Genomic DNA, 20,897 nt, shown 5'->3' on the forward strand with positions numbered 1-20,897 from the left:
ATTATCTGTCCCGAGTGCCTCTTTGTTTACCTTAAACATACTTTCTCTGTCTGAGACTGAAGTTTTATCCTAATGAGTCTTTTTCAATCTTATCTTGCATGTCTTTTTGGAGCTCTCTTTCTGACCAGGGTCTTATGTGTTTTTTTTTATTCATGCAGAGAGTCAATCTATCCTTCGATTTCCCCTTTTATGGACATTTTCTGCGTGATCTCACCGTGGCAACTGGTGGTAAGTGAACAACCTCTTCCTGAGCTAGTGTTGACGTGATTGAGGGAGATAGAATGAATGCTAGCAGAAGTGAAATTGTTTGTGTGTGTGTGTGTGTGTGCGTGCGCGTGTGTGCTTGCCTTTTATTTGGTAGCAGTCTGGATTATCACTGGAATTATACATGGCATATTATAAACTGGGTGGTTCGAGCACTGAGTGCTGATTGGTTGAAAGCCGTGATATATCAGACCGTATACCATGGGTATGACAAAACATTACTTTTTACTGTTCTAATTACGTTGGTAACGAGTTTATAATAGTAATAAGGCACCTCGGGGGTTTGTGGTATATGACCAATACACCACGGCTAAGGGCTTTGTCCTGGCACTCCACGTTGCGTATTGCTTAAGAACAGCCCTTAGCTGTGGCCTATTGGCCATATACCACACCCCATTGGGCCTTATTGCTTAATTATACAGCCATTGCTTTATTGCTCCAGGGTTTAGAAGAGTTTGTAATGAGGTTAGAGAAATCATCTCTGTTGTACAGAAGCATTTACAGAGTGTGTGTGGGTGCGTGCATGCATGTGTGTACATGTGTGAGTGCATGTTCTCTCTCACGTGCGTGCTTGTGTTTTTGATTCTGTGTTTGTGTGTACCTGTTTGTGTCAGTGTTGTGTGTGTGTGTGTATGCGTATGCGTATGCGTCTGTGCTGCTGTGTGTATGTGATTGAGATCTGAATGCTGAGAAGTGCAAAGGGTCAAACAGAAGGTTATTTATCTTGCCTCGTCTCAGTCTGTCGACTGCCAGCCCAGCCAAACAAATTGAGGTTTGAAAACTCTGGTCTGGCACAGACCGCAGTACAAAGCCACTAACAGCCCTCAGCACAAGTCTTCCAGGCAGCCAGTTAGACTGGTACAAAACACACAGCACCAGTGGCCAGCCTGCTAGACCTGGGGAAAACCACCACCACTCCCAGTCCCCAACACTCAGCAATACCAGCCAGTCCTGGAATGCGTCCCAAGTGGCTCCCTATTCCCTACATAGTGCACTACTTTAGACCAGGTCTCTAGTCAAAAGTAGTGCACTATATAGGGAATAGGGTGCCATTTGGGATGCAGATTATGTTGGAGAGAAAACCAGACCAGAGTTTGGACTTGGAAAAGGACCTGCACTGCCAAGTGCTGGAATAATAACCCATTGATATACATGTGAAATAGGAGTGATATAATAGCTCACTGATATACATGTGAAATAGGAGTGATATAATAGCTCACTGATATACATGTGACATAGGAGTGATATACAGTGGGGAAAAAAAGTATTTAGTCAGCCACCAATTGTGCAAGTTCTCCCACTTAAAAAGATGAGAGAGGCCTGTAATTTTCATCATAGGTACACGTCAACTATGACAGACAAAATGAGAAAAAAAATCCAGAAAATCACATTGTAGGATTTTTAATGAATTTATTTGCAAATTATGGTGGAAAATAAGTATTTGGTCAATAACAAAAGTTTCTCAATACTTTGTTATATACCCTTTGTTGGTAATGACACAGGTCAAACGTTTTCTGTAAGTCTTCACAAGGTTTTCACACACTGTTGCTGGTATTTTGGCCCATTCCTCCATGCAGATCTCCTCTAGAGCAGTGATGTTTTGGGGCTGTCGCTGGGCAACACGGACTTTCAACTCCCTCCAAAGATTTTCTATGGGGTTGAGATCTGGAGACTGGCTAGGCCACTCCAGGACCTTGAAATGCTTCTTACGAAGCCACTCCTTCGTTGCCCGGGCGGTGTGTTTGGAATCATTGTCATGCTGAAAGACCCAGACACGTTTCATCTTCAATGCCCTTACTGATGGAAGGAGGTTTTCACTCAAAATCTCACGATACATGGCCCCATTCATTCTTTCCTTTACACGGATCAGTCGTCCTGGTCCCTTTGCAGAAAAACAGCCCCAAAGCATGATGTTTCCACCCCCATGCTTCACAGTGGGTATGGTGTTCTTTGGATGCAACTCAGCATTCTTTGTCCTCCAAACACGACGAGTTGAGTTTTTACCAAAAAGTTCTATTTTGGTTTCATCTGACCATATGACATTCTCCCAATCCTCTTCTGGATCATCCAAATGCACTCTAGCAAACTTCAGACGGGCCTGGACATGTACTGGCTTAAGCAGGTCTGGCACTGCAGGATTTGAGTCCCTGGCGGTGTAGTGTGTTACTGATGGTAGGCTTTGTTACTTTGGTCCCAGTTCTCTGCAGGTCATTCACTAGGTCCCCCCGTGTGGTTCTGGGATTTTTGCTCACCGTTCTTGTGATCATTTTGACCCCACGGGGTGAGATCTTGCGTGGAGCCCCAGATCGAGGGAGATTATCAGTGGTCTTGTATGTCTTCCATTTCCTAATAATTGCTCCCACAGTTGATTTCTTCAAACCAAGCTGCTTACCTATTGCAGATTCAGTCTTCCCAGCCTGGTGCAGGTCTACAATTTTGTTTCTGGTGTCCTTTGACAGCTCTTTGGTCTTGGCCATAGTGGAGTTTGGAGTGTGACTGTTTGAGGTTGTGGACAGGTGTCTTTTATACTGATAACAAGTTCAAACAGGTGCCATTAATACAGGTAACGAGTGGAGGACAGAGGAGTCTCTTAAAGAAGAAGTTACAGGTCTGTGAGAGCCAGAAATCTTGCTTGTTTGTAGGTGACCAAATACTTATTTTCCACCATAATTTGCAAATAAATTCATAAAAAATCCTACAATGTGATTCCTCATTTTGTCTGTCATAGTTGACGTGTACCTATGATGAAAATTACAGGCCTCTCTCATCTTTTTAAGTGGGAGAACTTGCACAATTGGTGGCTGACTAAATACTTTTTTCCCCCACTGTAATAGCTCACTGATATACTTGTGAAACAGGTGTGATATAATAATCCATTGATATACAAGTAAAATAGGAGTTATATGACAGTATGAATATTAAGAAGACAATTATGGCAACGCTTCCTGCTTTCTGTATCTGTGGGTGTGGGGTGTGTTTGTGTGTTTGTTTGTGTGTGTAATGGACCAGAGCAAGTCAGACACATTACAAAAGAGGCCAGTGTGTTAGTAAATGTTCCAACAGCACTAGGGAGGAGAAGGAAGGAGGAAGAGGAGGAGGAGGAAGAGGAAGGAGAGGGAGGAGGAGAAGGAAGGAGGAGGAGGAGAAGGAGAAGGGAGGGAGGAGGAGGAGGAGGAGGAGAAGGAAGGAGGAGGAGAAGAAAGGAGGATGAGGAGGAGAAGGGAGGAGGAGAAGGGAGGAGGAGGAGGAGGAGAAGGAGGAGGAGGAGGAGGAGGAGGAGGAGAAGGAAGAGGAAGGAGAGGGAGGAGGAGAAGGAAGGAGGAGAAGGAGAAGGGAGGAAGGAGGAGAAGGAGGAGGAGGAGGAGGAGGAGGAGGAAGAGGAAGGAGAGGAGGAGGAGAAGGAAGGAGGAGAAGGAGAAGGGAGGAAGAAGGAGGAGGAGGAGGAGGAGGAGGAGGAGAAGGAAGGAGGAGGAGGAGGAGGAGGAGGAGAAGGAAGGAGGATGAGGAGGAGAAGGGAGGAGGAGAAGGGAGGAGAAGGAGGAGGAGGAGGAGGAGGAGGAGGAGTATTTTCCACAGAGACTGAGGGTGAAACCACAACATCTTTAGTGGCTATTATCACATCAAAGAGTCATGCTTAAGCCGTACCCAACTATTCCAGCAATGTATGCAGACATTAGACTGTAATCATAATAGAAGAAAGTAAATCACCATCGCCATCATCGTCATTATCATCATGCGAATATATCATTTTCCTGATTTCTTAAATACTATTATTGGACAAAGTGAATGTTCCTCCCTAGCTATAGTACATCTCACTACCTCAGAGCTATCCTGTAAAGCATGGAGCTTCCAGAACGGTGTTGTAGTGATGAGAGACATGTCCCAAATGGAACCCTATTCCCTAAATAGTGCACTACTTTTGACCAGAGCCCATAGGTTTCTGGTCAAAAGTAGTGCACTATATAGGGAATAGGATGCCATTTGGGATGCAAGCAAAGGCTGTTAGCAGCTAGCCCACAGGATATAAAGATTTCCTGCATTCCTCCAGAGAGAGATGGAGTGATGGAGGAGAGGAGAAGAGGAGGAGGAGGGGAGTAGGAACGGCTATCAGCTCACCGCAGGCTCCAGAGCTCTGCCTCTGTAAATTCCTGTTCACACACCTCCATTTCAGTGTCTACTCCTCCCTTCATCCCCCAGCCATCCTCTTTTCCTCCCTCCTTCCTCTCCTCCGCCTCCCAAGTCATTTATCCATTTAGCAAGCATTTCCACCCCTCCAGCTCTACCCTGCTCCAACCTTCCATTCCTCCATTGCAATTGTGTTATCTTCCTGTGAGCGTCAACCTAGAGAGACAGTGTGGGATGTTGTGGTTCTACGACTGGAGACATATGGCCCTGCCTGCAGCCTGAAAGGGGTTTCGGACAGGAACAGTACTAAGCTGTCCATATTAGGACAGCCACAGTCTCAGCAGTAGTCCAATATGGACACCGTACATAAACTGAGTGTACAAAACATTATTTTCCATGACATAGATTGGCCAGTTGAATCCAGGTGAAAGCTATGCTCCCTTATTGATGTCACTTGTTAAATCTACTTCAGTCAGTGTAGATGAAGGGGAGGAGACAGGTTAAAGAAGGATTTTTAAGCCTTGAGACAATTGAGACATGGATTGTATATATGTGCCATTCAGAGGATGAATGGGCAAGACAAAATATTTAAGCGCCTTTGAATGGGTTATGGTAGTAGGTGCCAGGCACAACGGTTTGTGTCAAGAGCTGCAACGCTGCTGGGTTTTTCACGCTTGAAAGTTTCCCGTGTGTATCAAGAATGATCCACCACCCAAAGGACATCCAGCCAACTTGACCCAACTGTGGGAAGCATTGGCGTCAACATGAGCCACCATCCCTGTGGAACGCTTTCGACACCTCGTAGAGTCCATGTCCCGACGAGTTGAGGCTTTTCTGAGGGGAAATTAGGAAGGTGTTCTTAATACTTTGTACACTCAGTGAGGGAAAAAAGTATTTGATCCCCTGCTGATTTTGTACGTTTGCCCACTGACAAAGAAATGATCAGTCTATAATTTTAATGGTAGGTGTATTTGAACAGTGAGAGACATAATAACAACAACAAAATCCAGAAAAACGCATGTCAAAAATGTTATAAATTTATTTGCATTTTAATGAGGGAAATAAGTATTTGACCCCCTCTCAATCAGAAAGATCTCTGGCTCCCAGGTGTCTTTTATACAGGTAACGAGCTGAGATTAGGAGCACACTCTTAAAAGGAGTGCTACTAATATCAGCTTGTTACCTGTATAAAAGACACCTGTCCACAGAAGCAATCAATCAATCAGATTCCAAACTCTCCACCATGGCCAAGACCAACGAGCTCTCCAAGGATGTCAGGGACAAGATTGTAGACCTACACAAGGCTGGAATGGGCTACAAGACCATCGCCAAGCAACTTGATGAGAAGGTGACAACAGAAACACAAAATAACTGTCAATCTCCCTCGGCCTGGGGCTCCATGTAAGGTCAGATGAGACCAAAATCGAGCTGTTTGGCATCAACTCAACTCGCCGTGTATGGAGGAGGAGGAATGCTGCCTATGACCACAAGAACACCATCCCCACCGTCAAACATGGAGGTGGAATCATTATGCTTTGGGGGTGTTTTTCTGCTAAGGGGACAGGACAACTTCACTGCATCAAAGGGACAATGGACAGGGCCATGTACCGTCAAATCTTGGGTGAGAACCTCCTTCCCTCAGCCAGGGCATTGAAAATGGGTCGTGGATGGGTATTCCAGCATGACAATGACCCAAAACACACGGCCAAGGCAACAAAGGAGTGGCTCAAGAAGAAGCACAAAAAGGTCCTGGAGTGGCCTAGCCAGTCTCCAGACCTTAATCCCATAGAAAATCTGTGGAGGGAGCTGAAGGTTTGAGTTGCCAAACGTCAGCCTCGAAACCTTAATGACTTGGAGAAGATCTGCAAAGAGGAGTGGGACAAAGTCCCTCCTGAGATGTGTGCAAACCTGGTGGCCAACTACAAGAAACGTCTGACCTCTGTGATTGCAAACAAGGGTTTTGCCACCAAGTACTAAGTCATGTTTTGCAGAGGGGTCAAATACTTATTTCCCTCATTAAAATGCAAATCAATTTATAACATTTTTGACATGTGTTTTTATGGATTTTTTTGTTGTTATTCTGTCTCTCACTGTTCAAATAAACCTACCATTAAAATTATAGAATGATCATTTCTTTGTCAGTGGGCAAACGTACAAAATCAGCAGGGGATCAAATACTTTTTTCCCTCACTGTATAGAGTTGAAAAGTGTCTCAGCCACACTGAGGATAGGGGTCAACACAGAGGTCAGGCACATTTACAGACAAATCACATAACACAGTAACAAACTAAGTGGTGTTCTGACATGGTGTTGCTTCAACACTTAGAAATGAATCACCTAATAACAGAAGTAACACAAGAAGTGTTGTTGTGACGTTAAGTGTTGCTAGTGCTGTCAGAGCCAAATGTAGAGAAGTGTCTAGAGGTTGGAGGTTGTAGCGGTAGAGACAGGTCCTGTCCGTCAGAAACGTAGTCCCAAACGGCACCCTATTCCCTACCTGGTCAAAAGTAGTGCACTATATAATAGAGTGCCATTTGGGACACAGAGTGGTGATATGTGATCTGATCCCTCTGTAACCCCAGCTGTCAGAGAGAGCCAGGGTAGAAACCCAGCTGTGTGATGTCTTTACTGGCCCAGAACTGGCCCTCTGTCAAAACCCTGAAACACGCACGCACGCACACACACTTCACCCTCAGCTCCAGATTCCTCCGTACACACATGCATTGGGTTCAGCGGCTGTGTTTTTCTCCAGGCACGCTGTGGTTGGAGGCTTTGGCCTGCATCCCAAATAGCACCCTATTCCCTTTTTAGTGATGGGCCCTGGTCAAGTAGTGCACTATAAAGGAAATAGTATGCCATTTTGGGACACATCCTTTTGTTTTAAGGGGGACATACCACATGACTGACGTTGAAGCTAGCCACAGAAGCCCGAGTGTGTGCCCGAGTGTGTGCACTCCTAGAAAAAAAGGTAGGGTTCTTCAGTTTGTCCCCATAGGGGAAACCTTTTTGGTGCTGCATAGAACCCTTTGCAGAGGGTTCTACCAAGAACCCTCTATGAAGGGTTCTTCTAGAACCCTCTATAATGGTTCTACCAATAACCCTTTTATCATCTAAAGGTTCTTCCTAAAACCCTCTATGAATGGTTCCACCAACCTTATTAGCCTTTAAAATTAAACTCTGACAATACATATATGATAAGGCCTTTATTTGAGAGCTCTTCTTTGAGGTGTTAGGAAACTCCTGGTTTACATGCCACATTAGGCCTGCAAGTCACATTATGCTTGGCTTGCAAAGTGATGTGTAATGCATATTGGAATCCAGCCAGAGTGAGGATATTCAACAATTTGAACTTTTAATCACCTGGAACGTGCATTGACAATGACTGCCAAGGTAGGGAAGATTAATTAATGAGACTACCTAAATCATCTAAAGTGGAACAACCATTTCAGGAGCAGGTGCAATAAGTCTAAGTAACAGATTGGATTATGTTAGAAAAATGTATGTTATTTATATTTGAGTAGCATAAGATTAATTCATCAATCAATGTACATGCAAAAATACAGATATTGATACAAGCAATTCTGAAAATAAACCTGCAATAGAGCATGCTGGGAAATATGATAATGATGGGTGTGGTTTTGAGTGTTTTACTCTACACAGAGTAAAAATGACACAATCACACTCAACTCTGTGGTTATTAATACCAACAGACAACACTGGGGTTCTTGTACACCACTGAGTGTTAAGTTAATTTAACTCCTTAATCAAGACAGATATCAAGGCAAAGATATCAACTATGTTAGTACTGTATATTTGAAATGATTAAGGGAATACCAGATACATGCACAAATGTTCCCATATAGGTACATTTTAAAACATTATCACACCTATCTTTTTAAACTTGACTTTGATTACTCAAACTCCTGATGTTAAAGTTTAAACTCTGAGGTAAACACTAATGCTCAGTCACTATTTAAAAGAAATGCAAAAGTTACAATTAAAAGGCTTATTTAGATTCAGAAGGGTTCTATGTATAACCCTTGCCTTCCAAATAAGTATTCTTGCCTTCAAAATAATCTTAGAAGAACCCTTTCTTCCTAATACGGTTCTTAGGATGTTAAAGGTTCTAGGTAGAACCCTTTTCCTTACAAATAACTATTGTCTTCCTAAAAGGGTTCTTCAGATGAAAACAGTTCTTGGTAGAAACCTATCCCTCTGCAAAGAACCCTTTTGGAACCCTTTTTTCTAAGAGAGTGGAATGCAGTGAAATAACAAGTCTGCCAGTAAACACACACACACACACACACACACACACACAAAGACACACACAAAGACACACACATACAATCTATATCTTCCACACACACTTGCACACTAACAGGCAAACAGAGGAAGTAGAGCGAGAAAGAGACAGACACAGAGAGGAAGTAGAGAGAAACAAGGTGGTCATTCAGTATGGAGACAGCAGTTTGTCTAGTTGTTTCTCCTCTCTTCCTGTGAGCCTATGCTAACAAAGGCTTTCTCTATGTGTGTGCCTCTAGTGTCTGATAAGCCTCAGTCATTATGGTTACACAGACAAAATGAGGGCAGCCTCTCCCTTAATTGAAGAGATGTTTTTCTCTGCCGCTGTTTGTGAGATAAGGTAATGGCCAGACACGCAGCAGACGCTCAAGTCGAACACAGAGAGAGAGAAAGAGTGTGTACCTGCGTGTTCCTCCTATGCTGGCTGCTCCCAGCTCCAGACAGCTGTTTTAAACTAAACTATAAAATCTCTCCAGAACTTAACAAAGGCTCAGTATGGAAAAACAATTGGGTTGTTTGGACAGAATGTCTATAAAGTAGAGTGGTTGGTCAAGAGGTTCTGGTAATGCCCCTTCATGTTTTTCCTCCGGTATATACAGAACAGTACTCCCTGATACCAGAACATATAAACAGAAGTGGAACTAGAAATGGAACCAACTCTCTTATCCCGCTCTCTATCGCTATGTGTTTTTCTCTCTTTCTCTCTTTCTCTCTTTCTCTTGTTCTCTCTTTCTCGTTCTCTCTTTCTCTTTCTCGTTCTCTCTCTCTTTCTCGTTCTCTCTCTCTCTCTCTCTCTCTCTCTCTCTCTCTCTCTCTCTCTCTCTCTCTCTCTCTCTCTCTCTCTCTCTCTCTCTCTCTCTCTCTCTCTCTCTCTCTCTCTCTCTCTCTCGTGCCCTGTCTTCCCCCTCACCATCTCAATCTCCCACACACTCACTCCTTTTTCTATTTCTCTCATTCTCTATGAATTGTCCTGGCTGAGTTCTTACTCTTCTACTCCCACACCTACTGTCCAGTTCCCCCACCCCTCCCCTTAAAGTGATGGCCATAATGAATTTGACTGCCTGCTCTATTGAATGGCTCTCTCTCTGGGTGTCTGCACTTAAGTGTATTGCGAGACTGTCGTATTTTCCCCAGGCTGTCGGTTAAATGTTTTTGTGTTTGCAATAGATTTTTTTTGAAAAGCCTCTCTCCTTTAACCAGAGAAGCAGGCACAGAGCCAAAAGTCTCCCAAAAGGCTGAATTTAACATAGAGGATGGTGCGTGTGTGTGCGTGCGTCCGTGCATGTTCTTGCGCGCTCGTGTGTGTGTGTTCCTGCATGCATGTGTCTCTGTTTGTGTGTGCGTGTGCGCACAGGCCTTTGTGTGGTTATGTGGGCCTACACTGTACGTCTTTGTCTGTACGGCCCGTCTGTGCTGTTTGAAGATACAAAGGGAAAAAGAGAAAGGTGGGGAAACAAGGTGTGGTGGAGAAAAGGAAAGTCAGATAAGGTACATTTATTTTTTTATTTTTTTTATTTCACCTTTATTTAACCAGGTAAGCCAGTTGAGAACAAGTTCTCATTTACAACTGCGACCTGGCCAAGATAAAGCAAAGCAGTGCGATAAAAACAACAACACAGAGTTACATATGGGGTAAAACAAAACATTAAGTCAAAAATACAACAGAAAATATATATACAGTGTGTGCAAATGTAGCAAGTTATGGAGGTAAGGCAATAAATAGGCTATAGTGCAAAATAATTACAATTAGTATTAACACTGGAATGATAGATGTGCAAGAGATTATGTGCAAATAGAGATACTGGGGTGCAAATGAGCAAAATGAATAACAATATAGGGATGAGGTAGTTGGGTGGGCTAATTTCAGAATGGCTGAGTACAGGTGCAGTGATCGGTAAGGTGCTCTGACAACTGATGCTTAAAGTTAGTGAGGGAGATAAGAGTCTCCAGCTTCAGAGATTTTTGCAATTCGTTCCAGTCATTGGCAGCAGAGAACTGGAAGGAATGGCGGCCAAAGGAGGTGTTGGCTTTGGGGATGACCAGTGAGATATACCTGCTGGAGCGCATACTACGGGTGGGTGTTGCTATGGTGACCAATGAGCTAAGATAAGGCGTATTTATACATATTTGCAAATACATATTTGCACACGCGCACAAACAAACACACACACCACGCTGGATGGGGGCTGCACTTGACTGTGAAGTCCTTAAGGACAGGATTGATTCCTCACTGGGAGGGGCCGTGCTCTTGGCCTCTGTCGTGATAGATGTGTTGGTGAAGACATATGGTGACACGAAATGCAGGCGAATTGGCTGCAGCTATAAGTGACCTTTTAAGAACACTGTTTGGCTTTTTTCCAATTTCTTTTCTGCCACTTTTTCTTGCTGAGCGAATGTTTCGGTCTCAAATGTCTCAGTCAGACATTCACTTTGTTCTCTGTTTTTCAACTTCCCCCTGAGCACCGACACCTTAGCATTCAGGACAGATTTTCTTACTTTGTGATATTGGTGGCATAATGTTCTAGAAAGGCGTGGGAAACAAAAAGGTAAAGGGAAGATGAGGACAAGCGGCCATTTTAATTTTAATGCATTTCCACAGCAGTTGACTTTGCTATACTTCTCTGTCACAGAATGAATAAAGATGATGTTTGTTTCTGTCATCATCAATGTTAATGTACCCCTCTATGTAAAGAATATTTCCCTTAGATGAATAGCCAGTGCTTTTTGTTTCGCAGGGGTACATTTAATAACCAACTGGCTGATAAGCAGGAAAAGGACTGCTTTGTGTTGATTGAGTATGGTGTGCTCAGCAGATATAGAGTTTACATTTATGTATCCCTAATGTTTGTAACACATAGAATGTATGTTTTCTATATACACTGCTCAAAAAAATTAAGGGAACACTAAAATAACACATCCTAGATCTGAATGAATGAAATAATCTTATTAAATACTTTTTTCTTTACATAGCTGAATGTGCTGACAACAAAATCACACAAAAATTATCAATGGAAATCAAATAGATCAACTCATGGAGGTCTGGATTTGGAGTCACCCTCAAAATTAAAGTGGAAAACCACACTACAGGCTGATCCATCTTTGATGTAATGTCCTTAAAACAAGTCAGAATGAGGCTCAGTAGTGTGTGTGGCCTACAACGCCTGGGCATGCTCCTGATGAGGTGGCGGATGGTCTCCTGAGGGATCTCCTCCCAGACCTGGACTAAAGCATCCGCCAACTCCTGGACAGTCTGTGGTGCAACGTGGCGTTGGTGGATGGAGCGAGACATGATGTCCCAGATGTGCTCAATTGGATTCAGGTCTGGGGAACGGGCGGGCCAGTCCATAGCATCAATGCCTTCCTCTTGCAGGAACTGCTGACACACTCCAGCCACATGAGGTCTAGCATTGTCTTGCATTAGGAGGAACCCAGGGCCAACCGCACCAGCATATGGTCTCACAAGGGGTCTGAGGATCTCATCTTGGTATCTAATGGCAGTCAGGCTACCTCTGGTGAGCACATGGAGGGCTGTGCGGCCCCCCAAAGAAATGCCACCCCACACCATGACTGACCCACCGCCAAACCGGTCATGCTGGAGGATGTTGCAGGCAGCAGAACGTTCTCCACACCGTCTCCAGACTCTGTCACGTCTGTCACATGTGCTCAGTGTGAACCTGCTTTCATCTGTGAAGAGCACAGGGCGCCAGTGGCGAATTTGCCAATCTTGGTGTTCTCTGGCAAATGCCAAACGTCCTGCACGGTGTTGGGCTGTAAGCACAACCTCCACCTGTGGACGTCGGGCCCTCATACCACCCTCATGGAGTCTGTTTCTGACCGTTTGAGCAGACACATGCACATTTGTGGCCTGCTGGAGGTCATTTTGCAGGGCTCTGGCAGTGCTCCTCCTGCTCCTCCTTGCACAAAGGCGGAGGTAGCAGTCCTGCTGCTGGGTTGTTTCCCTCCTACGGCCTCCCCCACGTCTCCTGATGTACTGGCCTGTCTCCTGGTAGCGCCTCCATGCTCTGGACACTACGCTGACAGACACAGCAAACCTTCTTGCCACAGCTCGCATTGATGTGCCATCCTGGATGAGCTGCACTACCTGAGCCACTTGTGTGGGTTGTAGACTCCGTCTCATGCTACCACTAGAGTGAAAGCACCGCCAGCATTCAAAAGTGACCAAAACATCAGCCAGGAAGCATAGGAACTGAGAAGTGGTCTGTGGTCACCACCTGCAAAACCAGTCCTTTATTGGGGGTGTCTTGCTAATTGCCTATAATTTCCACCTGTTGTCTATTCCATTTGCACAACAGCATGTGAAATGTATTGTCAATCAGTGTTGCTTCCTAAGTGGACAGTTTAATTTCACAGAAGTGTGATTGACTTGGAGTTACATTGTGTTGTTTAAGTGTTCCCTTTATTTTTTGGAGCAGTGTAATAATAATAATATAATATATGACATTCAGCAGATGCGTTTATCCAAAGTGACTTAGTCATGTGTGCATTCATTTGACATATGGGTGGTCATGGGAATCAAACCCACTACCCTGGTGTTACAAGCACCATGCCCTACCAACTGAGCTACATTTGTTCTATTGATGTCCTCTCTGGTGGAGCTGTATTTTGATGATGCGAGTGAATACACACACACACACACACACACACACACACACACACACACACACACACACACACACACACACACACACACAAACTGTGGAAAAGCTGAGTGAGAAAGCAGCAGGCAACCTTTTACCAGCGTTCTAACTGTCTCTAAATGGCAGAAGAAACAGTCCTTTGTGACTCTAACCTGTCATACAAACACCACCTTGTTGTGAGACTGAACAGAGTGGAAGCCCCTTAACAAAGTCCCTATTGACACCGACTATGTGCATGTGCGTGTGTGTCTGGTTTGAGACTGTCAGGCAGAGAGGGAAGCTTCGCCAGGGAACATGACTGAGAAACTCCATTATATGATGAGTGAAATTACTCTGCTAAATCAGCATTTCCTCTTTGAAGCCCTTCAGGTTTTATTTTATGGAATAGAATTAGCTAATGAATCAGCAGGACCAAGCAGCTGATGCACTGGTTAGGAAGCCAGTGGCTGGGGGCCAGAGGGGATATCATGGACCATTTTGTAAATGTGTGGAAAGTTAAACAGACATACGTCTGGAGAGGGAGAAAGAGATGCCTTGAACAAGTGGAATAAGAGTAGGCCCTCAATCAATGACATGTTGACTTGTTGTGTGGTGGTTACTGTCATATTTAATGAGTACTATCTGCTGTGTGTTTCTTCCTCAGGGTTCATCTACACAGGTGATGTGGTCCACAGGATGCTGACGGCCACCCAGTACATTGCCCCCCTCATGGCCAACTTTGACCCCAGCGTCTCCAGGAACTCAACCGTCATCTACTTTGACAATGGTACATGGCATTCAATCTCTATTTTCTATGCTCTGTCCTTAAGATTGTAGCAACTCCAGCTACAAGATCCCACTGACAGCAGTGTGTAATTTGCAAGATGCAAAGCTGAGAGCCATGGCTCTCAAAGGCATGCTATAGCACATGACGAACTGCACCAGAAGCACAGACTATTGGTGAAAAAAACATACTGGGCTCTTTCAAAAACAGTTCAATCTTATGGTTGGAATCTCTTCTCTGCCAAGTGAGCCTTCATTGCTTGCCAATCTCCCCAAATCAGTGTCTGCATCCCAAATGGCACCGTATTCCCTATTTAGGGAATAGGGTGTCATTTAGGATGCAGTTAGTGACTGACCAGCTGAATGACCTTTTCCAGTGGAGCTCATCATAGGTTAGGCAGTGTGGCAGCTGATCAATACCCAGCCTAGCTGCTCTTTACCAGTCCATCCATCAGTCAATGCCAGTGCTGCATGTAGACTGGAACCTCAGCCTTGCCTCACTACCTCATGCACATCCAATTAAAACCTGAATCATCTACTTTAAATGTAGCCCTCCATGGTAACCCACTGACAACCTTGTTACGTCTCAAATGACACCCTATTCCCTATATAGTGCGCTGCTTTTGATCAGGCCCCTTTGCACTATATAGGGAATAGGGTGCCATTTGGGACACACATCCACTGACAGCCTCTCTTTCTCACTTTAAGAACTATTCAACATTGTAAGAAGTTGTGTAGATGTATATTGAACGTTTTCAAATCCTATGCAGTCATCGTCCCCCTGCCGACTAGTACACTCTGTTCCCAGTGTGTCGAGAAAGATTTGTTTTGCCTAGCTTTCTGCAGCATATAAGCCATTTAGGGAAAAACAAGGCCAGCTTGTGCAGTGCACTCATTCTCACCCAGTCTGTATTTTTAGAAGAGGGAGCCCCAGATAGCACGGCTGGTTTCTCTCTGAACTCAATGCATTTTAAGTAGGCTCAGGCCTTCTATTAGGCTTACCTTATAGCGCTGACTGGTGGAACTCACACGGCCACCAAGGAGTAGCCACCCTACTCTCTTTTCCTTCCTCGAATCTACCTATAACTCTGTCTACCTCTACACGTTTTCACTTTGCCCTCAATTGCCCCCTCTCTCCCTCCCTGCCTCCCCATCCAAAACATAATCCAAGCAGAGTAGCGTTGCATTCCCAGCCCCCTGTACACTGTTGTGGCCAGGACCTATTCTCAGTCAGATAGATAGAGCATTCAGACAGACAGGGTTACTGTAACAACCACTGTATGCGTCCCAAATGGCACCCTATTCCCTATATAGTGCAACACGTTTGACCAGGGCACATAGGGCACCCCATTTCCTATATAGGGAGTATCCACTGACATGCCCTGCCCCGATTCCTGTCCTCTCTACATCAAGCATGCAGCCCCATGCCCTGGCCAGGTCATCGAGAATCCTGTAGCATCAGCCTCATGTATAAGCCTTCTGGAGGCCAGATGTGGATATTATGGGGTTTCCTGTAGCACTACAGCTGCAGTACTCCTAGCTGTCAGCAGATAAACTAAATCCCCACTTTACTTTGGACAGGAGAGGGGCTCTGGCTGTGTGATGGAAAAATTGATTACTTGTGTTAACAAAACTTTATTGCTCTGGCTCTTGGCCAAATGACTGTCTGGCTGCATGGGAGAGCGAATGCATCACTTTCATATCCAAAGGCTCTCAAAAGTCCACACTAAATCAAAACAGCATGGGGAGGAACGGGAGGCTTGCAGTCCGGGGTAGGGATGTGCACGGTTATTTGAAAGTGTGAATATTCGAACGGAGGTTAGTATTCGAATACTTGTGTGAGGCCTATTTTAACCTGATTTTAACACTGAAAAGGCTTTTCTAAATTAAATTAAAATATCCATGTAACTATGTTTTTTTTTATTGTATATATATATATATATATATATATATATATATATATATATTATTATTATTATTTAAAAAAATTCCCTAGATATGGCGCCGACGAAGATGGTGGCCTTCGCGACTAGCTCTTAGGAAACTTTGCGGTATTTTGTTTCTTTATGTATTATTTTTTACATTATTAGCTCAGAAAGTGTTTTGTATCATTACATACAGCCGGGAAAAACTATTGGATATCAGAGTGGCGGTAACTCACCAGCGTTACGACCAGGAAGACGACTTTCCCGAAGCAGATCCTTTGTTTGCTCTCCCCAGGGCAATTGAACTGATTCCAGCGGCTGACCCAAAACATCGCCGGCGGAGGAGAGGCACTCGGAGCGGCCTGCTGGTTCGACTTAAGAGGCACGCACACCACCCACCGCTTCCAAGTATACTACTCGCTAATGTTCAGTCTCTGGTTAACAACCTCGACGAGCTCGGGGCAAGGATTTCTTTCCAGAGAGACATCAAGGCCTGTAACATACTTTGTTTCACGGAAACATGGCTCTCTGGGGATATTCTGTCGAAATCAGTCCAGCCAGATGGGTTCTAAGTTCATCGCGCAGACAGGAATAAATATCTCTCCGGGAAGCAGAAGGGCGGAGATGTGTGTTTCATGATTAACGACTCATGGTGTAATTGTTGTAACATACAGGAACTCAAGTCCTTTTGTTCACCTGACCTAGAATACATCACAATCAAATGCCAACCATTAATCTTCAGTTATAGTCATGGCCGTGTATATCCCCCCTCAAGCCGATACCACGACGACCCTCAAAGAACTTCACTGGACTTTATGTAAACTGGAAACCACATATCCTGAGGCTGCATTTATTGTAGCCGGGGATTTTAGCAAAGCAAATTTGAGGACTAGGCTGCTGAAGTTCTATCAACATATCGACTGTTGTACTCGCGCTGCTAAAATCCTCGACCATTGCTATTCGAACTTCCGGGATGGTTATAAGGCCCTCCCCCGCCCTCCTTTCGGCAAATCTGACCACGACTCCATTTTGCTCCTTCCTTCCTATAGGCAGAAACTCAAACAGGAAGTACCCATGCTAAGGACTATTCAACGCTGGTCTGACCAATCGGAATCCACGCTTCAAGATTGTTTTGATCACGCGGACTGGGATATGTTCCGGGTAGCTTGCGAAAATAATTTAGACTAATACACTGAAACGGTGACTGAGTTTATCAGGAAGTGTATAGGTGATGTTGTGCCCACTGTGACTATTAAAACCTACCCTAACCAGAAACCGTGGATAGATGGCAGCATTCGTGCAAAACTGAAAGCGTGAACCACCGCATTTAACCATGGCAAGGTGACTGGGAATATGGCAGAATACGAACAGTGAAGCTACTCACTCCACAAGTCAATTAAACTGGCAAAACATCAGTATAGAGACAAAGTGGAGTCGCAATTCAACGGCTCAGACACGAGACGTATGTGGCAGGGTCTACAGACAATCACGGACTACAAAAAGAAAAGCAGCCACGTTGCCGACACCGACATCTCGCTTCCAGACAAGCTAAACACCTTCTTCGCCCGCTTTGAGGATAACACAGTGCCACTGATGAGGCCCACTACCAAGAACTGTGGCCTCTCCTTCTCCGTGGCCGACGTGAGTAAGACATTTAAGCATGTTAACCCCTGCAAGGCTGCCAGCCCAGACGGCATCCCTAGCCGCGTCCTCAGAGCATGTGCAGACCAGCAGGCTGGTGTGTTTATGGACATATTCAATCTCTCTCTTTCCCAGTCTGCTGTTCCCACATGCTTCAAGATGGCCACCATTGTTCCTGTACCCAAGAAAGCAAAGGTAACTGAACTAAATGACTATCGCCCCGTAGCACTCACCTCTGTCATCATGAAGTGCTTTGAGAGACTAGTCAAGGATCATATCACCTCTACCTTACCTGTCACCCTAGACCCACTTCAATTTGCTTACCGCACCAATAGATCCACAGACGATGCAATCGCCATCACACTGCACACTGCCCTATCCCATCTGGACAAGAGGAATACCTATGTAAGAATGCTGTTCATTGACTATAGCTCAGCATTCAACACCAGAGTACCCTCCATGCTCATCATTAAGCTCGAGGCCCTGGGTCTGAACCCCGCCCTGTGCAACTAGGTCCTAGACTTCCTGACGGGCCGCCCCCAGGTGGTGAAGGTAGGAAACAACATCTCCACTTCGCTGATCCTCAACACTGGGGCCCCACAAGGGTGCGTGCTCAGCCCCCTCCTGTACTCCCTGTTCACCCATGACTGCGTGGCTAAGCACGCCTCCAACTCAATCATCAAGTTTGCAGACGACACAACAGTAGTAGGCTTGATTACCAACAATGACGAGACCGCCTACAGGGAGGAGGTGAGGGCTCTGGGAGTGTGGTGCCAGGAAAATAACCTCTCACTCAATGTCAACAAAACAAAGGAGATGATCGTGGACTTCAGGAAACAGCAGAGGGTGCACCCCCCTATCCACATTGACGGGACCGCAGTGGAGTAGGTGGAAAGCTTCAAGTTCCTTAACGTACACATCACTGACAAACTGAAATGGTCCACCCACGCAGACAGTGTGGTGAAGAAGGCGCAACAGAGCCTCTTCAACCTCAGGAAGCTGAAGAAATTTGGCTTGGCACCTAAAACCCTCACAAACTTTTACAGATGCACAATTGAGAGCATCCTGTCGGGCTGTATCACCGCCTGGTACGGCAACTGCACCGCCCGCAACCGCAGGGCTCTCCAGAGGGTGGTGCGGTCTGCCAAACGCATTACTGGGGGCAAACTACCCGCCCTCCAAGACACCTACAGCACCCGATGTCACAGGAAGGCCAAAAAGATCATCAAAGACATCAACCATCCGAGCCACTGCCTGTTCACCCCGCTATCATCCAGAAGGCGAGGTCAGTACAGGTGCATCAAAGCTGGGACCAAGAGAATGAAAAACAGCTTCCATCTCAAGTCCATCAGACTGTTAAATAGCCATCACTAGCACATTAGAGGCTGCTGCTGCCTATTGAAATCACTGGCCACTTTAAGAAATGGAACACTAGTCACTTTAATTATGTTTACATATCTTGCACTGCTCATCTCAAATGTATATACTGTATTCAATTCTATAATATTCTACCGTGTCTTAGTCCATGCTGCTCTGTCATTGCTTGTCCATATATGTATATATTCTTAAATTCCATTCCTTACTAGATTTGTGTGTATTGGGTATATGTTGTGAAATTGTTAGATGTTACTTGTTAGATATTACTGCACTGTCGGAGCTAGAAGCACAAGCATTTCGCTACACCCGCAATAACAAGACAGGCACTGTTATATGGGATGATAAATAACATTTTGGCTGCTACAAGTTAGCTAGACTTGGCTGTAGCCGAGTTGCCTTGGCATCTCTCTCTCTCTCTCCATCCATTGGGATTTCAATGTGGCCCTTTGTTTTAGAAATAGTGATATTTGGGAGATGATTTCCATTTCAAATAACTGAAAGTGAGAGGTTGTAATCTGAATAAAGGGAAAAAGGCCATTTGTCACGATCGTCATACATAGAGGAGGACCAAGGCGCAGCGTTGAAGGCGAGCATATTTATTATATTAATGATCACACGATCAAAACAACAAAACGATGACGTGACAGTCAATGGTAAACACAAACCAAATACGAACAAGAAACCACAATGAATGAGTGCCAAACGGCTACCTAAGTATGACTCCCAATCAGAGACAACGAGCTACAGCCGTCTCTGATTGGGAGCCACCCTGGCCAACATAGATCTACAAAACCAGAAAGTGAAACCTAGAACCCACATAGACTATACACACCCTGGCTCAACATATTAGAGTCCCCAGAGCCAGGGCGTGACAGTACCCCCCCCTAAAGGCGCGGACTCCGACCGCGCCCACCAAACACCACAGGGGAGGGACCGGGTGGGCACTCCGCTTAGGCGGCGGATCCGGCTCCGGGCCTGATCCCCGCTCCCTCTCCAACCCCCCAAAGTACCCCTGGTCCGGTCTGGCCCCGCTGGCCGGAGCTGGACTGCACACTGGTGGAGCGGATTGCTCCAGCTCCGGCGTGAAGCATCTGACCGGTGCCGGACCAGCCACCGGTGGAACAGGCACGGGCCGTGCCGGACTGACGACGCACACCACTGGCTTGGTGTGGGGAGCAGGAGCGGGCCGAGCCGGGCTGTCGAAGCGCACCACTGACTTGGTGCGGGGAGCAGGAACGGGCCGAGCCGGGCTGACGAAGCGCACCACTGACTTGGTGCGGGGAGCAGGAACGGGCCGAGCCGGGCTGACGAAGCGCACCACTGACTTGGGGCGGGGAGCAGGAACGGGCAGAGCCGGGCTGACGAAGCGCACCACTGACTTGGTGCGGGGAGCAGGAACGGGCCGAGCCGGGCTGACGAAGCGCACCACTGACTTGGTGCGGGGAGCAGGAACGGGCCGAGCCGGGCTGACGAAGCGCACCACTGACTTGGTGCGGGGAGCAGGAACGGGCCGAGCCGGGCTGACGAAGCGCACCACTGACTTGGTGCGGGGAGCAGGAACAGGCCGGACTGGGGACACACATCACTGGTCCTACGCAGGGATCTGGAATGGGCCGGACCGGACTGGTAACACACCCCAGTACCTCTCGCCGTGCCTCTACACCTTCCACCCCCTCTTCGACCAGTGGCCCCCGTAACCTGGCGGCCTCCTCTGCCAATCCGCTGGGCCATTCTGCCGCGGTCTCCTGCTGGCCCGTCGTCCACGGCGTTAGCCCCCCCCTAAAAATTTTCTGGCCGTCTCTCCTACCCGTGGACCAGGTCTCCATGTCCCTCGCCAGCCTTT

At 46.0% G+C, this 20,897-nt stretch overlaps 1 protein-coding gene across 1 annotated transcript in view; it reads left to right on the plus strand.

Annotated features, from left to right (window-relative positions):
- The window catches only part of plxdc2b (plexin domain containing 2b), a 196,634-nt gene that overhangs the window by 95,533 nt on the left and 80,204 nt on the right, over positions 1–20,897 (plus strand). The window contains exons 4-5 of the mRNA XM_084144470.1: positions 159–228; positions 13,993–14,115. Coding sequence (XP_084000596.1) covers positions 159–228; positions 13,993–14,115 — 193 coding nt within the window. The remainder of the gene's footprint in view (positions 1–158; positions 229–13,992; positions 14,116–20,897) is intronic.

Source organism: Coregonus lavaretus, assembly GCF_964263955.1.
Source record: "Coregonus lavaretus genome assembly, chromosome: 2".
In the NCBI taxonomy this organism is placed as follows: Eukaryota; Metazoa; Chordata; class Actinopteri; order Salmoniformes; family Salmonidae; genus Coregonus; species Coregonus lavaretus.